A 23,616-nucleotide genomic window follows, 5' to 3' on the forward strand; every position below is an offset into this window, starting at 1 on the left:
ATAGCCACAGACACCTTCTTTTTATGTACAAGGCATGAAAATATGCTCACCACCATTCTCTTTCCTGAAGCATGGCTGGATATGGTTTATTAACTATTGCTACACAACACTAGATGGAAAGAATCGCTTGGAGGTGCATCTCACAGCAAAATTGTTCTTGATACAGAGTGTGGCCCCCTACATAATCCAACGTTCATGCATATGTTAGTCCTGAAAATAAGAACCCTAACGTGTAACTGAAGCATTTAACACGTAGAAAAGTAAGCAACGCTGACTGAGGTACACACCACAGGAAGTAACATCACCATGGGTAAGCTGATGAAAGCATGGCTTAAGTAAGTGAGAATCAAGACATTTGATACAAATTGGATTCACTACCTCACACAGGTAAATATCAGATTGAAAGGTGCACATCAATGTGTCTTAAGGCTAAAAAGGGTAACATCCTCCAGGGTCAGAAGGCTGAAGAGCCTACCATGAAACTGGACACAGTGAGTGTTTGTAAGAGTATCTAATACCTGATGATTAAACGTAAAAATCTCATGAAGAAGTCAGAAAATGAAGAGCGCAGCCAGCAGGTTGAGGGGGGTTATCCTCGCCCGCTACTCTACCCTGCTAAGTTCTGGAGTTCTGTGTCCAGCTCAAGAAACACAAGGAACTACTGGAGAGAGTCCAGCAGAGGGCAATAAGGATGATGAGGGGACTGGAGCATCTCTCATGTGAGGAAAGGCTGAGAGAGCTGGGTCTGTTTAGCCTGGAGAAAAGAAGACTAAGGGGGGATCTCATCAATACTTAGAAATTTCTAAAGGGCAGGTGTCAAGAGGAAGGGGCCAGACTCTTTTCAATGGTGCCCAGTGACAGGACAAGGGGCAACGGGCACAAACTGGAACACAGGAAGTTCCATCTCAACATGAGGAAAAACTTCTTCACTCTGAGGGTGACCAAGCACTGGAACAGGCTGCCCAGAGAGGTTGTGGAGTCTCCTTCTCTGGAGAGATTCAAAACACGCTTGGACACAATCCTGTGCAACCTGCTGTAGGTGATCCTGCTTTAGCAGGGGGTTGGACTAGATGATCTCCAGAGGTCCCTTCCAAGCCCTACCTTCTCTGATTCTGTGATTAAATTACAGCATAACAGATGGCAAGTGGAAGAAAAAACAAAACAAACAAAAAAACCCCAAATCATTATAAGGTATCATCTTCCCTTATTGCAAGTTGTTTTGCAGGGGCAGTGAGAGACTCTGGAAGGATGCTGACTGCCAGTATTACACAAAAAGGACCAGACTTGGTCTAAAAACCAGTATAAGAGGATCTCCTCTTCGAAATATAAAAGTTCAGTCTATAGCTTTATCCTTCTCTCCAAGTTCTCATCCAATTGTTATGATTTCAGCTTTTGGGATAAAACCAACCAAGGTTTTACAAATTCCAGAAACTCAAAATATGTGCATCTCAACATAGCTTTAAGAAGTCCAGAGGTTTTAGACAGTGATTAAATCGTGATGTAGAGATCCCTGCTTGAGGTTAGTCACTTCCAATTGTTTCCCTGTAACCCCAGTGTAATATTGCCATGCGGTATTAAGTTGTTTTGTTGGAACAACTGTTTCATAGAAGCCTAGAAAAAAACACTCCTTTTCTACCAAAGCTGTCACTGCCTTTTTTGACTATAACTGATTTACTTTCCCTGTGGAACTATTCTTCATTCACTTGATGGTGTCTTGCAACTTAATGTTTCCAAGACAATTTAGGGAGCAGTTTAAGTACTTGATACTGTTGACAACAAAGGCAGTTAGAAAAAAAAATATTATGGATAACAGAATAATAGCTTTTAAATAAATATACGATGCAAAGTGAGGTACGTAATAGAACTAACAATTACATATTTAAAATCTAGAAAACATTCAAAAGCAAATAGCACAAGAATCTCTCTATTAAAGTTCAGCTACTCAGCTATAAATGCAGAAATTTAATTCCTAGGCATTATTTCCCCAAAATGGACATCCATCATCTCATTCTGAGTAAATCCACCCACTGCAGAAGTCTCCAGTCTTGACCTTGCAATCTGTTTATTACAGATACACAACTAGTTAGTACTCTGCTTGCCACAAGAGGGTGCAATCATGTAGATGAATCATTGAATCAGGACTGCAGTTTATTATAAACACACAACTGCTCTCATATCTGCGAATACATGTTTTTAATTTTAATGCAATTATTATAAAGGATAATAAAACTAGTAAAAAAGGAGAAAAGTAATTAATTTCAAATGTGCAGTTGTCACATGAGTACTGAAAAAAAATGGTATGGCCTGTCATATCGTTCTGCAGGGAAACAATCCAGTTTCTACTTAGCTAAGTGCTCTTTATACACTTACTGACGACAAAAAACTAAAAAAAAAACCAAACTCAATCAAAAAAACCCCCACCCCACAACCTGCATATTAAATTAGAAATTAGGTACCTTTACTCTTTCTTCAAAAGGAACGACAAAAGGTAGCTCTGTCAGAATCGCAAGCTGTCGTTCTTCAGATACGGAAAGAGGTGCTGGTTCCAAACCCACTTAAAATAGAAATAATAATTTTAAAAATTTGGGAAAGAACTTTTTTTTTTTTTTAAACACAGTTTATTTTGTATCAAGTGACTCAGTTTACTTTGTACAAAAATACATACCTTGAAATAGTTTTATTACTAAACGGTCACACTAAGCCACCTTCTCGAAAAAAGGCTCTAGACCCTGGACTATCTATAGACCATGTTACAAAACTGAAGTAAAAGCGTCACGTTACTACACAGTCTGGAAGTTTATGATCACAGTTTCAAGTTTTTCATTTAGCTCCTACCTTTGGTGACTAGCATCCTCCTGCCCTTCTGCAACTGGACATCACTTCAATGTTTTTTGGTTTGTTTGGTTTGGGTTTTTTTTTAATTCCTCAAAGCACTTTAAGTAGGGATATTTTAAGCACCAATTAACATGATGTGACCCAAAACATCATTAAAGTTGATGTACCTTAATTTGGGGCAGGTTTCAATATTGCAAGCCTTTGGAATTTCTGATAAAATGCTTATCTGATTACCCTTAGTTTACTTAGTGAACATTTTTAATTAAAGTCAATGTATGCAGCCTATTAAGCTAAGGGTTAAAAGCATTTTAAATAAAAAGTGCATGTACAGCAAAGGTAAACTACTACATGACTTCGACAGTTCAATTATTCCAGTCAATTAGTCAATTTTATCTGCATTTCTCCATCACAGCTTCTTTCTTTAAAGAGAAATATGGGATGGAGTCATCAATACAGAGGGCATTTAGAACTCAGGAGTCTGCCATTTAAGTAAATGAAAAAGCGCAAATAAACATGACCATATGTGATTCAGCAGTACTTTCATGCTAATTGGCTTTAACCCATATGGAGTCAAGAGGGATTAAACAAGTCATGTGCACATTGTTACCTGCTTGTTTTCACACATTCATGTTGACTGCACTTTTTTTAGTCTGATTTCATATGAAAATGAGTTTTACATGAATACACTGTGCCATCTTTCCTCACCATCTTGCCTCCAACACACCTTTTGAGCTAATCAGCTGAATTTTAACTTTAATAGAGAATAGGAGATTCAAAAGTACTAGCTTTTGTGAAAATTTTCACCTGGATAGAGAAGAAAAATTCCTGTAGTGACCTGATTACAGAAAAAGCAAGGAGAGCTCAGTTATCTGCTCTCTTCAGTGTGTTGGCTTGTCTGACAGCCAGCAAAACGAGGGCACGTAGCTGCTCCACAGCAGCCACAGCACATGCATTCTTTATTCACCAACTGCCCAGACCAAGGCATCTAATGAAGCTGAGGGAACTGGTGCTATTATGGGAAGGAAGACAAGGGACTGTATGTACAAGGGGAAGGAGACTAGCAGACTTGTAGCATAGAGGAGAATCTGGGAGTAATCAATGTGGAACAGGTCTGACAGTGGAGAACATCAAGACAGTATAGCTGTCAAGAGCCATGTAGGTCAATGGAAGAAACAGGGATTACTGATGCAGAGTCCATAAGGCATACAGGAGACAAGCCTGTTGAAGCCTGGCAATTTGTGCTAAAGCATCTGCATTTAAGATTTTCTATTATCAAACACTGAAAAATTATTCAATTCAAACTTCTGAGGAGCACTTACACTGGACCAACTAGCTGTCATCTGGCAACTAGACTAATGAGGAAATCAAAGTAAACTTACACCATCATAGCTATTCAAATAAAAAAATATCATTATAATAAGTCCTTAGGTTTCAGCCTTGGACAAAGCCTTTAATTTTGTACAATTCTATAGCAGCATTCAAAGGCTACAGTCTTCTCTAAATGATCTACTGTATCTGGCTAAGATACTCAAGCAGATTACATCATCTTGAAAGAGAGTATGGACTCTCGTAGATGAATCATTTTGCTGCTTAAAGGTCCCATTTTTAATTCATTATTAAATCTTCACAAGTATTAGTCACTTGATGATTATTTTACCTGAGTGTAGCAAGGTAAAATTCTAGAATAGTGAAGATACAAAGGTATGAAAAGCTGAAAGAAACAAAACTGTCTACATGAGAAATTACATTGGCACAACTAAACTAGTGTAAATTTCGCCCGATTGCTAAGTTGGTCCAATTCTCTCATCTTTGGAAGTTCCATGAAATCCAGGTATTTTGAGTAATTCAAGGGGTTAAGTTTCTGCTTTATCTAATTAGAGACAATATTTATAAACAGTAATTAATACTTATCATGGTACATAAAGCTTGTGTTTCTTTCTAGTATACAGTAAAAGCAAAACCTCAATATTTTGTATCTTCTGCAACTTTTATTAATTTTGTATCTTATGCAACTGCCTTTTACACATATTAATACATTTTTTTTTTTAACACTTATTATTTGTCCACCTCATCATTTCCTCTCATCAATGCCAGCAGAAGCTTGGGGAAAGATACATTAAATACTCTAAAAGACATACACACACATGTATGCAAATACGTATTTTTTAAAATATCTGAAACAAACTTATGGAAGATTGTCTTGCTTTTGGCTATCATTAGGACTTTTATACAAAATACTCAACTGAGCTCTATAAGAGGTAGATTTTCTTTGCATTAGGCAAACTGTTATTTTGACTTAGTAAAGCAAAAACTGCATAGACAGTATCTTACCATCCAAAGTAGATTGCAACGGTCCTATTCTTCCCATCCTTCTGACTCTCCAGACATGTCTAGCAGATGGCACATACAGCTGTGTAACCTAATAAATAAACAGTATTTTACAGTTAAACATTATCTAATTACATATTACAATTTAGTATTACATAGTAAATACATAAAATTGTCACATCAAAGAGCGTGTCTGAATGCCTAAGTATCTTCATTTCCAATCCCTCCTCCTTATATTTGTGCCTTAAGGCTGAGCTGCAAAATTAACAATGGAATATAAAGTTGATGTATCATTTAAAAATACCACGCAATGTTACATTAAATTCTGATATTTAAGATACTACAGAAGCTAGTTTGAGTTTGTACATGCCACATAAATTCTGTTTACTTTGTATTGAGAATCAAGTTAGCATCACAGATTAAGACTACTACTACTTTCTTTAAGGTGTGTAGGCACTATTTCCTAAGAACTATAAAGAAATGTCACACAGAGAAATGGAAGTCTTGAACACAAGGCAAGCAAATGTGCAATCATCAAAAATAAACAGAAGAGTTCACTGTTAACTACTTCATGCAAAACTTCCAACGGTTAAGACATCTAATAATGCAAGGAATTCTATCTGAGGTGTCACTGGCTTCTTAAGATCCAAGTTTTCAACGATTCAAAGGATGTGCTTGCAACACTCAGTTTTCTTTTGCATGCACTTTTTCTTTTTTTTGCACTTTTTAAGCTCAATGTCTTTTTTTTTCCTTCCAAAAGCTCTGAGAAGGGGGGGGGGGGGGGGGGGGAAGTAATTTCTAGGTGAGATAAGTACAGAAAATGCTACTGAATTTGCTTGTATTTTGAAAAATAATTTTGAGGGGGGTTTCCCCCACTATTGAGCAATTCTTTTATTTAGCATTTTGATTATGGGAAGTACTTAAAATAACTAGAAAATAAAATGCAACAAAATGCTATCAGATTTTCAGTTCTCTTCTGCTATAAATGCAGATGACTTACACTGCTGCACTGTAGAGTAGGTTCTACTTTATGGATTGGAAATTTGATTTAACATGAAAGTTTCTTAACACATGCAAGACTTTCACATTAGAGAAAAGTAGCATTACTCCAGGTTTTAAACCACACTAAATCTGTGCAATGTCAACATCATTGATACTATCAGTAATTAGACACTTTACCATTGAAACTTTGGCACCTGTAAGGCTATGTGGAAAAAGGATATTACTCTTACCTTATCTGCTTTAATGTTTTCTTGTTCTGAGAGCCAGTGATTTGGTGGGCAAAAATTTCTCCTTGTATCTCTAGATTTCAACATTTTCACTAAGTTTGTGATGACCTACGTGTCAGAAACACATACATTCAATATACATTTAGCACTGTACATGAAATTATGTAATACACAAGCAAAAGCTTCAGAAAATTCTTTCAGTAATGTATGAAATTGTTAGTTATGTTTAACTTATAAAAACTTGCTCTTATACTTAAATACCTTCGAATGTGAGTACGTAATTGTGGTTCTCTTCTAAGTCATCAAAAAAATTGGCTTATTAAAGTCTCATTCCAAAACCTAAGAACTATGACTACCTACGACTAGGTAATCCCAGGACTACCCTGCACACCTAAAAAGTTCAGGGAAGCCTAAACAAATCCTTACCAGCATTAAACTACTTAAAGAAAGTAACACCTAACCAAGTCATTTATACAATGGTCTTTTATATACATTTTCATTTCTTTTTTGCTTATATAGGTTTTCAGAAATTAAACATGCAAATAGATATGCATTTTAGAAGAGAGCGTGCTACAGAGATATTCTTTACTACCTCTCATTCCAAAACTGAGATTCTGAAGAATCTGGCTGATTTGTGAGTTTTCTTTGCCCACAAGGAGGAAGATTCTTAAATTTCTGTGCATCACTTTTCAAGGAAAATGCTCCACAGAAGAATGGAACTTCTACTTGTCATCTCAAGACAAAGGTCACGTGTATCACTCCACACTAGGCAAGTCTGAGTGATCAACTAATAAACAGTGGGTATTTCTGCCTGTAGCCAATAAACTTAACTAACTAACCAGCACAAGATCACATGAGGTGCTCCCTAATGGCCAAACTGTACAAACACCAACATCAGCTTCAGAAAGTACAGAAAGAGAAGGCAAAAGCATTAAATTGGCAGCAAAGCCTAACAGCAAAAGTTACATTTCTAAAGTACCTGAAAGATTGACTACTACTGATTGCTGCATTAACAAACTAAAGTATTTCCCGCTGAAGGTGCCTCAGAGGAATCACATGATGATATCACCTCACCAGACACTGACGTGATTACCCATGTGAAAAAAACAAATATGCTGATATTTTCAAGGGTAAGGGTCTACATCTGAAAAAAGACACTATAGGCTCCCTTTATTGTCAATTAGTATCTTGTCAGCACTTTCAAAGCTGGCTAGAGAAGAAAGATCACCTCATCCAGAAGTAGCTAACAATTTATCCAATTAATTGTACCCTCAAAGTTCTTGTTGCTATTAGAACAGATCCTCATGTGACTAGCTCAGTTGTTTATGCTGTATACATCTATACTTAGCTAAACTTTACTATCAGATTGTTAAAGGATCCAATATATTGGATTCAGAAAGTAAAATCACTCCTGAGAAGGCCCCAGCCCAAACATGCCTGAGAGCAGATTTCAAGATGACCATTATGTTTAATTCATTTTTATTCTCAAGGAGCTCCAATGATGAAAGGTAATTCTGTCATTATTCTAACCAGTCAGAAAATGAGAAAACTGAATGGATAACTAGTTTATGTTCGTCTTCATTAAAAAAAAATTAGGAAGGCTGAGAAAAGTGCTAATGATGGTCACTAGGGCGCCTCTGCAATTTTGATGTTCTTCTTGGCAGTTTCCTCCAATCCAGGGGGTTGGGAAAAAAAAAGGAAGTAGAGATATCAAGCTAACAATTACTCCATCTCAAGCACAATTGTCACACTTGGTCACATGCCTTCTCTCCAAAGCAGACCAACTTAGCCCAACACTACATAAAACATAATTAAGTGAAATCAATAGAATATTAAATTACTAGCCTAAAAGATATTATCACTTCTAACACGAAGAGCCATCTGTTTTGCAACTCAGAACTACAGCACTTGAAAAATGAATAGGAAAAAAAAACATACACAAAGCTTTTCTGAAGTAATCTTGCTAAAAGACACTCTTAAAGGGCAGGTGTCAACAGTAACAAAGAGTTTAATGGACCTTCTAAAGGATTCTGTGTCTAGGTGCTATACAAAAGACCTTTTAAGATCCAGTTTGTAAAGTAAGTCTTGAATAAAGGCAGAACAAAGAAGAATGCTATTAAGGGAACTGTCTGATTACACAGGAATTTTCATCACCTTGCCCTTATAAAATTCAGTGCAGGTCAGATGAGTCACTGAAGCTCTGTGGTCCCATTATATACTTAAGAAAGAAAAAAAAGGAGGGGGGGAGGAAATCAGAAAAAAATTATCCACATGAAGATCATGTGAATAAAATATTTTACAAGCACTTAAAGAATCCTTAAAGGAAGCTGAATCAAATTATAGGTGAGATTGGAGTTCCTTCTACATAACAAAGGGTACTGAGAATACTAGCAATCTAAACTCAGGGATCCTTTGTAAAAATTTTTGTAAGTATCTATTTCATTGAAAGATCTACTTCAATAAATAATATTATAATGTTATAATGGGGATTTGTTTCCAATAAAATGCAAAATGCAAGTAAAATTCAAAACTAAAATTCTGCAAAATTTGCAACTTAATTTCATAGGATTAACTCAAGATAAGGAAATAATTCTTTTATTTGACAAAACCCATTTTCATGTACTCATAACTTAAGTCCTTCTATGGAATCCATAACAGTTGACTACACTATTCAATATTATACCAAGCCAAAAAAGGGGGATTCTGCTGAATAAAGACATTTTCACATGTAAATTTTACCAACGACCTCCAATCTGCTAGCAAATAAGCACATCGTCAGTAGTCTCACTGTTTTTAGATTTACCATTACCCTGCAGAACTAAAGCCTGTATTTTTTGTGTGTGTGTATATATATACACACACAGAGGAATTGTTTCACATATTTTCTGTGCCATTGGTGTCTAATGAAATACAGTGTGAGAAATTAAAAAAGAAAAAAGAGAAATTAAAAGCTTAGATGATAGGAAAGGAATGTGCCTTTTTCTCTGCGGGCATCTTGCAAAAGCTTTAGAAAAGACAAATCTCGTATTTGACATAGTGTAAAAGAAGGCAAAGTATTTTCTACTTTAACACCTTAAATTTATGATGAACTACTTCAGCTTTGTTTTAATGATGTGGAAGAAGATACTGCTGCCTGCTCACTGGCAAGAAGCTATTTTGAAGCTGCCCTCAGGAAAGACTCAATGCTGCATACAGTAGTCTTCTTGATGAGATGAACTTTAGCTGTGCTGAACTTTTACCTGTAACAATATGTTTCTGAAGGAGTAAACAAGGGAAACCTTGTTATTAGCTACTTTTTTGGGTAGAACCAGAGCCTTCGAGATACCCTCAAGATCTACATTTGTAATTCAGCTAATGGAAAACAATCCTGATTCCTAAAAAAAGTTAAGGGTACACAGAGTTTAGACAGTTCCACTATGAGTTTAATTCCTGCCAAAGCTGGGACCGAGTAACTTGGGATTTTAGAACTTTATGAATGACAGCTAAACACGATCAAATTCACCTGAAATGTAAGAAGCTTATAAAAATACTGATTATACGTGAAAAACTACAGCAGAAATAGAAAATGGCATGATATAAACCACATATATGAATATATCCCTAGAATGCTGTCCTTCTTAGAAAAATAGACATATTGGGGGTTTCACTTGTGACCTTTAAATTGAAAGTTTATTTGGCAATTTAAAGACAAGTAATTAAATTAAATTGTGCAAACATATATTAGATCAATCCGTGCAAATTACAAATTCAGTGGTGCATTAGGACTGTATTCAATGCAATCAAAACATTATCAGTTACCCTCACTGCTATTAATGCTTATGCTCATAAGTGAAATGTGTTGTAAAATCAGGCAGAATAGGCTGGATAGAGGCTATCTTAGACTTGTAGAATGAATAAGCATTCCTTAATTAGCCCATCAGGTTAAGTGCAAGCCTTAATGGGCCTTTCCTAAAGTCTAGCGTGACATCTTTCTCTAAACATGGCCAAGAAGAAAGTTCCATTAGCAATATTAATACAAGCTTAGTTGATCATTTTCATTCAATTAACTTCTTTCAATTAAATAGATAGCTTGACAAAAGCAGTGATAAAAGACCTGAAGGGACAGCTGATGACTCGAACTGAACATTAGTGTGCGAGAGGTCGCCAGTATTAAACAGACTGTAAATCTAGCATTCAATTTGGAAAATGCATTTCTTCTGCTCCCACTTCTTTAATGAGCAATTTTAGCTGACTAGATGTGTTTGCTGCAGAATTTTCATGACAAGTCAAGTAGTCTTTTTTTTTCCAGCAACAGTTATATTAGGTTTTTTCCTGCCAACATTTTCAGCTTCTCTTAACTCATGTCTTAGGTAGGATGCCATGGATAAAACTAGCAGAAATACATTGGTAGATATCCAGAAAGAACGTACATTAAGTTTACGTTTGCTAAGCCAGATTCACCATCCCATTAGTATTCCAGCAAACTGAGAAAGGAGTAATACCAACTTATTTTAGAACACCACCAATGAAGCCCATGCAGCATAGAGGCTTCACCAAATTGGTACTAAGACAGAAGAACCTGAATAATCATATGATTCAGTTAGAATTTTAAACTTACATAAAGTTATAATGACCAGCTTAAGTACCTTGCTGAATGGGAGTCCAAGTTAAAACCTGTATTCTATATAGTAACTTTTTTATAAATAGGATGAGCAGGAAAATTAGTTGCCAGAAGCAAAAAAAAAAATTGTTATCGGAATTTAATTACTCAAAGTTTAGCATACATGCAAAAAAGCAACTTTCCCAAACCCATATTCCTTTTAACAACTGCATTAGAAGTATAATTAGAAGAAAAAACAAAACATTAATCTCATCTCTTCAGCAGAAGCTTGAAAAAATTTAAATTTGTTCTGAAATTTGACACAATTTACCTTGAATAACTGAATCCACCTTTTTTGTTCCGTCTGTATACATTGCTGCATTTCTGTATTTTTTGTTACTCCAACACTTCTAAATGCTGCAATATACTCCTCACGAACCTCTGGTTTTGTTTCTGGGTAAGCCAACTTTATTATTCCTAAGCATGCATCTCGAAGGCAGCGTGATAATATTACAAGCTCTTCTAGTGTAAAAGGCATCATTGATGATTGTCTTTGACCTACAACTACACAAAACACAAGTCTAAGTTTCTTTAAATGACTTTTTCTTAATTGTATTTGATTGTAACTAATATTCACACACAAAATCTAAAGGTAGAGAAAAGAAACATCACCCAAAAAGAGAATGAGTACACATTTATAAAGCTAGGGTTCCCACAGTGCAGACCATCTTTTTTTTTTTTCCCCCCCCCTCCTCTTTTTTCTAACTGCAATCACCATGAAAGAGCCAGCTGACAGCCAGGTGCTCAAGGGACTATCAGCAAGCCAGCCCAGAAGAGCCTTCCCCACAGATGTCAGCAAATCGTTGCCCAGGGAACTCATAATCTTACACAAAAACATTTTGCAAAGCACTGCTATTTAGTATGCCTGAAACTCACCTTCTATTGGATCACCAAAGAATTCATTATCATGAATAGAAATAAGTGAATGACTAAACAAAGAACTAAAAAGGTAGAAGAGAGGGATAATTCGACTAGAATCTTCTAAAGACATTGGAGAGCCTCTTGAAATCACTTGAAGGAGTGGCACCATAGACCTTAAAATATAAAAAGCAAAATTAAAGAGATGGTTAATTAAATACTCTAAAAAAAGTATTAACTTCAGCATTCTAGTAAAAATATATAGTGGTAGCTCCTACAGCAAAATAAGCGCAGCATGCTCAGTCAAATAACTACTATTTCCCATTCTTGCAAAACATGGTTACTCCGTAAGTTCTTGTCACTATAATATCTCAGTGTCTTGATGTATAAGCTTTGGAGTTAACTGTTACAGACTGCAGATACTTTCTGGTTTAGAAGAGACACACGAAGCAAAGAGAGTAACTAATCTGTATGTCAGCACAGAACAAATCTGTAGGTTCAATGCCTCAGATCCTGGGAACGTACTTCTGCCACCATCAATTTGTGGACTAGTCAAGGTACATGAGATAAAACTCACATACTTAGGATGAAGTACTTGGGGCTTTGGTGTTTGTTATATTCATGCTAGTGAACACTCCAAAAACTACGAAACAGCCACCTTATTTTAAATAAATACTTTATTTATTCACCTGTACTTATTTACAACTGCCCAATTCCCAAGATTTTGCTCAGTTTTATGAAATCATAGGAGCTAAGTAATCATTACAGTTCTGTTTTCAATCACCTTATACGAGCACTGTCAAACCACCAATTGTCTCATGCTTTTTTCACTAGCTATGCTCTATTTTAACAAAGACACAGTTCCAGAAATGGTATAATACATACCCTGTAATCATTCGTGTAGTCATTGAAGATATCAAATACCAAAGATGCCTCAGGAATCTGGCATTAAAGGCTAAACTATAAAGAAGCCTGCAAGAGGAAGATCAAATAAATTGTGTCTTCCAAAATACTGTATTCACAAAACACAATGCTTCTATAAGAACCTTCCTGTCACGCACTTCTCCAACATTAACAATTCAAATTTATTTCTTCAAGATGGAGGTTCTTATTCTAATTGAATCTGGTGAAAGCCCCAAAGCTGAAAAACAAGCATATAAATCCTTATACCTAAAATACAGTTTTCATTAACTCAGCAACAAACCACACGATACAGACCCAAGTTTAAATTATTCCACAGAATTAAACACACATTAAATAAAAATAGCTAACACTCAGAGTTATTTATCAAAGACTTTTTAAAATTCTAATATAGAAAACCACACCAGCTAGTTAACAGGTCACTTCTAACATCAGTAAACATAGCAATTTTTGTGAAAATATATTCCGCATGGCAGATACAAATACATCAACAGAACAATGTCTGCCAGGACAGCTACCCATACGCTAATCCATCTGTAGAAAGAAAATGGTTTATACACCTGTAAAAATAAATGTGTATGTTCATGAGTCAGTAATATACAGGACTGACCTTAACCACATTATTTCAGACAAGATTACAGCACGATAAACTTTTTATAGAAGTGAGAAATAAAAAGCTTCCTGGAATTAAAAGGTCTCCCCCAGCCTATTTTTTGCCCTGCAGAAAGCAACACACATGACAAACATCACTGGAAACAATTAATGTCTTCTGGGAAACCAAACAGGATTTGACTGACTAAACCGTCATTTTTCAGCTATTGAACTATATTCAGTTAGCTATCCTAAATGCCACTTTCCTAGGTCTTCCATTTACTATTAGAATAAATAAGGTTATATAGATACTCAGGTCCACATCTCCTCTCCATGGTCAACAGCCACGTAATATCAAAATTCCCTGTGACCATGCATACAAGAGGTAGGAGGCTGGGAAATGGGAGCAGGGAGGGCAGAAGTGCTGCTGCCTGAAAAACCAATACAGACCACATGGATAAACTAAAGTTTGCCAGATGGCAAAAGGAAAGGAAGCAGACATTAAGGAAGAAAGTAAAATATCAGTAATCACCTAAAAATATTTGAAAATTGTTTAAGCAGCAATACATTTAAAGACATCAAACAAAAAAAAAAAAAAACCCCACAAGAAAACCTACACACCCACTCACAAACAAATACTGCATTGTGCCATGTGTGTCTGGGTCCTTGCTTACTAGCTGCTGAAGCCCTGTGGGCTCTTTTTGCTGCCTTCACTAAAGTACAACCTCTCTCATGCATCCACACAGCCAGTCCCTTCTTCGGGCTCTCACTTCACATGACTTCACCAAGCCGGTGGCACAGACAAGGAGCTGCGTGATGACAAAGTAGCATTAGGAAGGGCAGAACTCTGCTCAACAGAAAGGATCGAGTTTCACAGGCACTGGGAGTTTTGGAAACAGAATGGGGGCATGCAGAAGAAGGGAAAGTGAAATCCAAGCAACCTCTGGTTTGCAATGTGACTTTGCTGAAATATCACCCCACTTGTTTCAAAACCTTTGAATATTAAATACTAGATCAGCACCTTAAAGAGAGTTGGGAGCCTCACATATTCCGGAGGAGATGCATGTTGGCAATCATTACTAAGTTTGAGTCAAATTTGAAGCAACTGTAGCTAAAAGCCAGTTCAAGATAAGTTTTATGGCAAAATTAAGTTCTACTTTAAATACGTGGAATTTCTGAAAAAAATTCAACCTGAATTTGATACATGAGAATTCTACTTCCTTATAAAGTGACATTATTCTGACATTTGGGTGGAAATTATGCATTATCATGTAAGGGCAGGCTTATTATATCTAGCTAATTTAGAATAAGGATTTGTATTTTAATGTTTAAATATCTCAATGATAGTTCAGATGTCTTGGTTTCTGAAATGAGAAATTTTCTCAGTGACCTTCAGTTTTCAGTCTCCTATTTGAAATGAAAAGTAATTTGGCACAGTGCCATTAGGGCTTCCAAGTAAAAACTTGTTAATTTTACAATCATCCCTGGAAATTATGTAATAGTTTTAGCAAAAATGAACAAACATTATGGACACTGAACCTATCACAATGTAATTCATTTTTTCATTCTAGCAAGATTCAGCAATAATGAAGGGAAAAAAGGACAAACCTTAAGAGCTTATAATAATAACCTTTGTCTAAGTTTTAGCCATTTTTATTCCATATCCACGATTCAGGCAGTCAATTGTAGCAACTGCTATAGTTCATGGCTCGATTCCAGAAATGCTGAACGTATTCAGCTTTCACATTTCCCTTCCCTGAAAATCTGGTTAAATACAAAAATGCAAATTTGGAAGAAGATTTTATCATACAGTCTATTTTGTCAATATGAAATACCTACGCAGTATGACGCAGATGAATTCAACAATTTTAAAGTTTCCATACTGTTACCAGAAAATAAACAGGAAACTGCAAACTAAACACAGAAGGGTGAATTGGACCTTGTGTTACAAAAATTTTACATCACTAGATTCACCTGAAATGTAATCCACGGCGAAAGGAATGACAGCAGAAACAACCTACTACCCACCCATTCCAAATACAAAAAATGGCTTTCAAAGTAGAAGATAACAACTGTAACAAAAAAAAGAAACACTTGAAAAATCATCTCTCTGCAAAATTCAAGAAATTGGTTGTACTAAAAAGTTTCAAAATTTTTGGCTTCACATTGAAAAAGTGTGAAAACATGAAAAAGGCTAAAAAATTTAAACTAAAAAATTAAGTAGTAAAAATATCAACTTTGAAAATTAAAATACATCAAAATCTACCTCATTTGGTCATTGTCTTTGGCAGAGAGAAGGCGTGTCTGCTAAAAAACAGCATTTCCAGATAGAACTACTTTAAAAATACACAGCGCAATATAATAATTCCTGATAAACTGCAGAGCATTACAGGGGTAGCTTATATACTCTGAAGACGAAGCATTATCATAATCTGCAAACTTTAGAGATCAGTTAATGTAATGCTTGAGCATCCATACAATCTTGATCGCTTTTTCCTTTAAAGAAAAAAACCACAAGAACACTAGAAATCAAAAAGATTATCAAAATTTACATAAAAAAGAAATAATGTTTAATCTAAATCAGAGGTTTTATTTTTCAATGGTTGTACTATTCTAAAAACAAACCAAGTGGCTGAAGTTTAAACCTTGGGTGTTTACCCATCCCATCTGGTGGTTCTGCTTTTTCTTGAAAAAAATCTTACTGCATACCAACAACTTCTTCATTATGAGATCTTATACATGGTTTTATATAATGGATTCATTAACAGATTTTCTGTAAAGTTCAATATTCAGATTTAGGACTCTGGTTTGGGAGAAGACTCATTTTCAACTACCAGAAAGGATAAGCTCCTTTCAAGTGGAAAAACACACACTGTCTCAGCCTCAGGCTGTGATAGAGTTAAATTCACTCCAGTGATTTCTGTTAAGTATCTATTTTAATCATACCAAATTGAATTATCTGCTCCCAGAAGTAAGTACATAACAATCATTTATTTAGAACCTTGTTTCTCTCCATAGGTATCTAATTGTCCGCAAAGGCCACATGATTTATGTGTACTTGCCAGAATGGTATTTTGGGCACCTCTGGTTTTAAAAAAAGTGTCAAATTCCTCCTGTGCAATGGGACAGATTAAATGACCCATTAAGCTTAATTTAGCTGAGGCACCACTACAAGTTAATTAGTTAAAGGCAAGATTTTCAGTCTAGGTCATAAATTGGGCCCAGTTTCCCACTGAGACCATTTAAGTTAATGAAGAGAATACACTAGAATGAGAGGAGCTCATACAGTCTGTGAAAGGTCACTGCTGCCAGGGCAGTGGATTTTGACACTTCAGAACTGCAAGGTGTCACAGGTACGAGACAGCATGCAAAGCCATCGTTAAATGAACTACACCGCTCTTTAGGCTGCTTTATGCTTCTGCCTCTCTTGGTATTGGACCAAGAATGCAAAGCAAAGCTTAAAAAAAACAAAAACAAAAACCAAAAACCCCAACAAACTTCATATATGACAATTCTGGTTTTAAGAAAAACACAACAGTGTAAGAACATTCCCTAAAGAATTACTAAAATAGCCTCATGGAAAGGCTAAGTATCTTTAGCACATGTACGAAGACAGGCTGCTCATGTTACACGAGAATGTCAGTTTTCCAAACAATTTTCAAGCACAGGTTAAGATTAGCAATGTTATGTTAATTGAATACTAGTGATGTACGGTGACTATGAAACTGTTAAACCAAGAATAGCAGTTTCTCTGGGGCACTGATCAGACAGCTGATAGTGACTGAAGTCCCAGCACAAGCACAGTTCCCATGTCACTGTCTAATATTAAGCTGCAGTGATGACCTGAAGTCTATGGTATTAAATTATGCCCTTAAATATTTTGCAGAAACAGAATTTACTAGTTATTTAAAGTATACTTTTGATGAACAAGTCTTGAAAATCTCTTTACAATAAAAACTACACTCCGAGTCTCATGTTTTCTCTTTTGGTTGGTTTTGTTTTGTTTTTTTAGTTTGGTTTTTTTGTTTTGTTTTTTAGTAACTGCATTCAATAATATATATCAACTTTACAGTGAAATGATGAAACCCCTGCCCTGCGGAAAACAAGCATAATTCCCAATGACATCACTACAATCAGGATTTTATTCTACACCTCTCAGCTGGTTTACTGAACACTAGCTACAGCTACGTTTTTCCTGTCTTGTGGCCTTTTTCTTTAATTGGGCTTGAATGCATCTTTCCAGAACATACTCAGAATTTATCAAAATTCCTAACGACTAATCCACAGCAATGTGCTTTTCCAGTAATCCACCTTTGAGTCCCATCACTCTTGCCACAGAATCAAAAAGGAACTGTAGAGGCTTGCTCCTTCTGTTCAAAATTACATTGTACTTTTGGGTATCCTGTTCTCTCTTGGTCTCTGTTGCAAAACCAAAGTAACTACTGAGCTAATACAGCGACACCAATGTTCCTAACACCATGTATCATCATCCTCAGTCAAATCAAAGACGTACTGAGAAGCCACAAGAAGAAAAAACATTCAGCATGACAGTAAGTTTCTTATCTTTTTTTTCACAAAGCAAAAAAAACCTCAGAACTATTAAAACAATACAGACATTTGTTTCCTCCCCTCCAAAGCCTGGGTTAACCTTAGCCTAATTTTCTTTACAGTTCTTGAAAAGTTATTTTCAGTTATTACTCTATTTAGCATCTCACTTCGCAGATTTGCAGCCTTTATGTTTTTAATTGTCACTAATTTTCTATTATACTCATAAATGCTGTTAAATAAGTAAAGTTTTTGTAACAACTTCTTCTATCTTTTAAACCAATCGACCCAGTTTGTTTCTAAACAGAAACTAAAAGAGCATTTTTGAGCTCTCAGAATATATTAAAAATAATTTTAAATAAATTATTTTAGCTTAACTATTTCATGGTTTAATTAAATAGATACTTTTAAATTACTTAACAGAGTAGTAATAGTTTCAAAACAAGTGCAGCATCTTTCAAAAGACTATCATTAAATTTGACAAAATCATCAGGCAATTAAAAAATCATCAGGCAATTAAAAAAGTGGAAATTAACGACAAAAAATCTTTTAATTGTTTTTTGAAATGGCACAATGTTTGCTACCTTCAAAATAACATTAAATGTCCTTTGAAAAACACCCAAAAGGAATGTTTAAAATAGCTACTTGGTAACTTAGCCCATGTCTAAAACGCATTGAGAATAGGACAAAACATTGAGATCTCCTGACACAATGATGCCTGGCAAACCCAACACCTATGACCGACTTGGAAGTTGGAATTATTAATTAAATGTCTACCTTAATTTACCAAACACCTGTATGAATTAACTTCATTTTCACCATGAAAGTAATTCCGTTGGTGTAACTGACACAAATTTTAGTATCTCTGCTACTTATTTCTAAAATTGGTAAATTCAGCTATTCTGGAGCTATTCAAAAGCTAAAATTTGTAGACTGCTTTTCATTATAAGATGCTGAGCAGAGCTTTCACAACTCCTGAATTTATCCAATGTGTAACTAGCTTGTTATCACAAATAATTGCAAAGACCCAATACAGCTTCTCAGAGGAAATAGATGCTATACTCGTACAATTAGTTCTCTGTGACTTCTTTATTCGTTAAACACCCTGTTCCACACAGTTCACCAGCAAACCTCAAGTCAAAGCAGTGATGCATTTAAACTCAGTAATTACTATCCAAGGACACGTACTACTTGCAACAATAAAGCGGGCATACTAATTCAACTGCTGCTATGATCTCCAGGTCTCACATCCTGCTCTAATGCAATTAGTCTACAAAGAACTAATTACCCTAATCGAACAATCACAGTTTTACTGACATCTTACTTCCTCTAACAGCTATAAACACCATTGGGCTAAGATAGCACCTAATTAGTTCTCTGTATCACTGTTTACAATGCAGTTTGAATTGATTATGTTTAGAACATTCCCTAAATACTTACTTTACTACCAGCAACTACATACTTATTCAAAACTACTTGAACCAGAACAGTGTTAATACTTATGAGTCTTAGTCTGATAATAAAAAGATCAAAAATCTTCTTCCATTGTTACTCATGTTTGTGGTTTGCAGTCTTTGTAAAGGAATGCTGTACAAATGAACAAGACTTTTACCTTCATCTCAGGTACCAAAGCCCTTCCCAAACAACACTGACTTTCAATAGTTAGGAATCAGTTTCAATTCGTAGCAAGAGAGATTTTGGCTCTATGTTAAAGGGGGTAGAGAAAAAGATGGTTTCAGTGCTCAGCTTGCTGGAGAGACTGTGGAATCCATATCACTGAAAGTTTTAAAAACAAGCTAGACAAACTTCTCCTAGAATGACACTTAACACTGCCTCTGAGCAAGGGGACAAACAAACTCCTTTCATGAATCTTTGGAATCCCTGTTTGTGTGTGATTTTCTGATCACAAACACTACCTGCTCCATAGTCCTCAACGTGGTCGTAGGATACTAACTTATTTGAAACTCACTAAACCAATCAAGACCTTACACTTTTGGATTCAGTTATTACTCCAAAGAGTGCACAATGAACAAGACGAAAAGTAAGAAACATAATGAATCCACTCTTCAGTTTGCCTGGAATTATTAGGGGAATTCTGAATTTCTTATTTATTTAAGCTTATCATAAAAGAAAACACAGAAAAAAACCCACAGTGTATTTAAAACAAGTCTATGTAAAAACCAGTTTTAGGTGTACTACAGTTCAACATCACTATTATTTATACTTGCCTGACTTTTGGCACCATCATTCGGTGTTGTACCATTAGGGTGTGGCAGATTGATGCCATCAGGGTAAAGACCTCTTCACTAGCTGAATCTCTCCAAACCATATTCAGGAGAGTGTTTGTCTGCTGCTTTGTATCCAATTTCTTTAGACACTCCTCAGTTATGTACTGAACTGATATTCTCCCATCACCCTACCAACATATCAAAGAAAAATTTGCTTTAAGCCTTTTTAATGATCAAGTATCCCCTTTTTAAAAAATACTTCAGAATTTTACCAGAACATTAAGTTTTCTTGTACAATAATTAAAACATAAGCACATATGTATATCCCAGTAGTATTGTTAAAAGTATCAGACCCAAGAGCCAACTTAAATCCCTAGGAAGGCAACTGTTGGGTTGTGGTATCAATCTTTTCGCTACCAGTGGGAAAGACTCCCTTTCATGTAAGCATGTTCTGCAACGCTTGGATACAATAAAGCAAGATTATTCACTGGCACAAAATATGCAAACAGTCATCTCTTCCCCCCTGACAGTCAGCCAGCATTGGACACGAAATTCAGAAATGGAAGTCTACTGTAAGTTCACTTACAAGCACTATTTTCACATTCATAACCCATGGGTTAACAAACAACAAAAAACTTCAGGGTGACTAATACACGTCTGGGTAGTACCAGAAGTGTAGCAAGAGGAATGCTTTCTCTTTGCAAGAACTGGGTTGAGCTCAACCTTTTCCTTATTTTCTCTCTATCTTGCCCCCAACAGAGCAAAGCAGTCTGGCTCTTTGAAGGATACAAGTTATCCAATTATGAAATTTCTAAGAAAGAGGAGTTCACCTCTCACCATTTTTTGGTGTTTTTGTTTTGGTTTTTTTTTTTGTAAGACAGGCATGCATGAAAATACGGAATACATAAAAAACTCACAGGAGAAACACATGAAAAGCATATTGCAATAAATAGTATTATGTATTAAAGTCTCAGAGCAGATTTTCTTTTATTTACAAACTACTGTAAGCTACCTATGAACATACATTTCTGCTTTGTTTTTACCTAATCACCTCATAAACATCATCAATATCTCTAAATCACAAGTAGAATCTGCCAATATTTACATCATACACAGTGTGTGTAGGGCAGGAAAATTAAGTATTTTATTCACATTATCTTGGTTAAGATTTCACGGTAACAGTAACACACTGCATCTAAAAACGCACAGGTAAAAGGTTGCATGTACTCCCCAAAAGTATGGCTCTTTACAAGAGACCTAAATATCTAGGTCTTAAAAACGCTGCATCTTTCAGAAAGGTACATTACCTTACATGAAATATAAGTAGGCATTATAAGAACAGTATCTCTTAGAAGAGCTGGTATGCTTTTGCTTTCATCACTAAAGAAAATGCCAGGAAGCCTCAGAATGCCTGAGACAGACAGAAATTCAGAAGAGCCAGAAATCCAGAATTCCCAGCTCAGCGTGGGGAGGTAAAATAATCTATGAGACCTTTTTTTTTAAATGAACCCTAAAAATGGTGAAATTTCACACATTCCAGAAGGTCCTTTGAATGGCAGTGTCTTTTGAGAGACTATATAAAGGCCAGTGAGAAACTGTTGAATTTATATCTCTCCAACTTTTGTTGTTCAAAGCCTTGATCCGAGCGTTAAGAGGTTAAAGTTAGCATGGATTTATCTTACTGGTGGAAGCTTAAACTATAGTGAAAAGTTCTATTTATGCTACAGTCTCTATACATTATTATACAAAGCAGGTGTTCCGCCTTTGAGGGTTTTCAAGGTAGTGGATATATTTAAATACAGAGCTAATTCTACAGGGTAAAGACTGTAGTTGAGCTTACAATATTTCTGTGAGAAAAAAATGAAAATACCAAGTTGGAAGATCAGACTGGTATGTTTCATAGTATCTAAGCATCATCATGGACTTAAAAAGAATACAGAGAGTAAAACAGTCTCTGTAAAATACAAATTTAAAGCAGGGAAGTTTAAACTCTTTGTTAAATAAAAGCTCTGTCCTTCAGAAGACACACTATCTGTATTTTAAGATTTCTTATTATAGTAAGGGTTTTGTTTGTTGATTTTTTGTTTTGTTTTTAATGTAAGCAACCAGTTCCATTTGCTTACAGTGAGCAGCCATCTATTTCTAAGTAGTAAACATGCTCCCTTCTACATGTCACTATAAGAATATTGGACTTACGGTGATCATGTTTTTCCCTATATTTGCTGCTGCTGCTGCAATACAAATTCATTTAAACAAATTATGTACTGCTTACTGGTGCAGTTGTCATTTTACTGATCTCTTCATCCTCATCTTCAGAATCACTGTTTGCATCTTGACAATTTGAACCAGCCACAGACACAGGCAGCTGAGAGAGAAAAGTTTGGAGTACCCTCAAATACACAAGAAGTCCTTCTTCTGAAAGGGATCCTATAGCACATACATTGAAATAAAAGATCATTAGCCAGATCACACTGTAATATAAACTATCTTTTACCAGAAATACCTGAAACACATTATGCCAAGTCTTCCCAAATAAGGTATATTTTTTACTGAAAAGGTTAAGAACAGCTAGTAAAACAGATCTCTCCAATACTTGCATCCACAAACTGTGCTTTTTGCTTTGCAGTGAGCCACATCGTGGAAATACATATTAACTCAAATATGAAAAAAAATTAATTCGCCATTTAGCTTTCTCACCCAAATATGTTTCTCCAACTGTTAACACAAAGTAAAACAGCCATGGGGCTTGATCACTTCTTGAACATCCACCTTCTGCTAATAATAGTGCATTCAGAAAGAGCTCATAAGGGAAAATGGTCTGCACATCAGCAAGCGCTGGAATGATGAAATGGAATATCTGATCTGTAAAAGGTGCTGCCAGAAACTCCTCTGTGAAGGCTGCAAAAATCTGCTGCCTGAAATTAAGAAAAATTGTCTTTATAGAAAATATAGGCAAAATTTTCCACAATTATATCCATGGAATAATAGATCAATTTGCAAGTTTGAACACATCCATCAAGAAGACTGCAAAGATGTGCTCCATTAATCCTATGCTAATAAACCAAATTTCTCATATTTCTCAAAAATGGACTTCTAATACTACATCCTTTTCCTCATTATCTTACATGTAATTTTATCCTTTAAACTTTTCATGAACTCACAGAAAACTATTCTGAAGTTAAAGTCATTGGTTATAATCTTGAAATAAAAAATAAATCACAAAAGCTTAATTAGTCTTTTTCCCCCAAAAAAATACTATTTTAACACAAAACACTGTCACATGCAACACGACCAGAGTTTGATTTTTTTGTTCCATCTTTCTACATACCTGACTCTTTCTTCTTGTAAGCTATGACTTAGTTATTTCTCTTCATAAAACTCAGCTCCTCTGTCACAAAGTTCTTTTTATCTCTAAAATTCTTTTCATCTGCCTTTAACTGCA

At 35.5% G+C, this 23,616-nt stretch overlaps 1 protein-coding gene across 2 annotated transcripts in view; it reads right to left on the reverse strand.

Annotated features, from left to right (window-relative positions):
• UBE3C (ubiquitin protein ligase E3C) overlaps positions 1-23,616 on the reverse strand; it is an 80,367-nt gene that overhangs the window by 37,264 nt on the left and 19,487 nt on the right. For both annotated transcript variants that reach the window (XM_010300497.2, XM_075746621.1), the window contains exons 8-16: positions 22,872-23,089; positions 22,447-22,601; positions 20,175-20,362; positions 12,775-12,861; positions 11,908-12,065; positions 11,303-11,535; positions 6,396-6,500; positions 5,167-5,254; positions 2,457-2,554 (exon numbers count right to left, since the gene is read on the reverse strand). In XM_010300497.2, the coding sequence (XP_010298799.1) occupies positions 2,457-2,554; positions 5,167-5,254; positions 6,396-6,500; positions 11,303-11,535; positions 11,908-12,065; positions 12,775-12,861; positions 20,175-20,362; positions 22,447-22,601; positions 22,872-23,089 (1,330 nt within the window). The remainder of the gene's footprint in view (positions 1-2,456; positions 2,555-5,166; positions 5,255-6,395; positions 6,501-11,302; positions 11,536-11,907; positions 12,066-12,774; positions 12,862-20,174; positions 20,363-22,446; positions 22,602-22,871; positions 23,090-23,616) is intronic.

The sequence above is a fragment of the Balearica regulorum genome, chromosome 2 (assembly GCF_011004875.1).
Source record: "Balearica regulorum gibbericeps isolate bBalReg1 chromosome 2, bBalReg1.pri, whole genome shotgun sequence".
NCBI lineage: Eukaryota > Metazoa > Chordata > Aves > Gruiformes > Gruidae > Balearica > Balearica regulorum.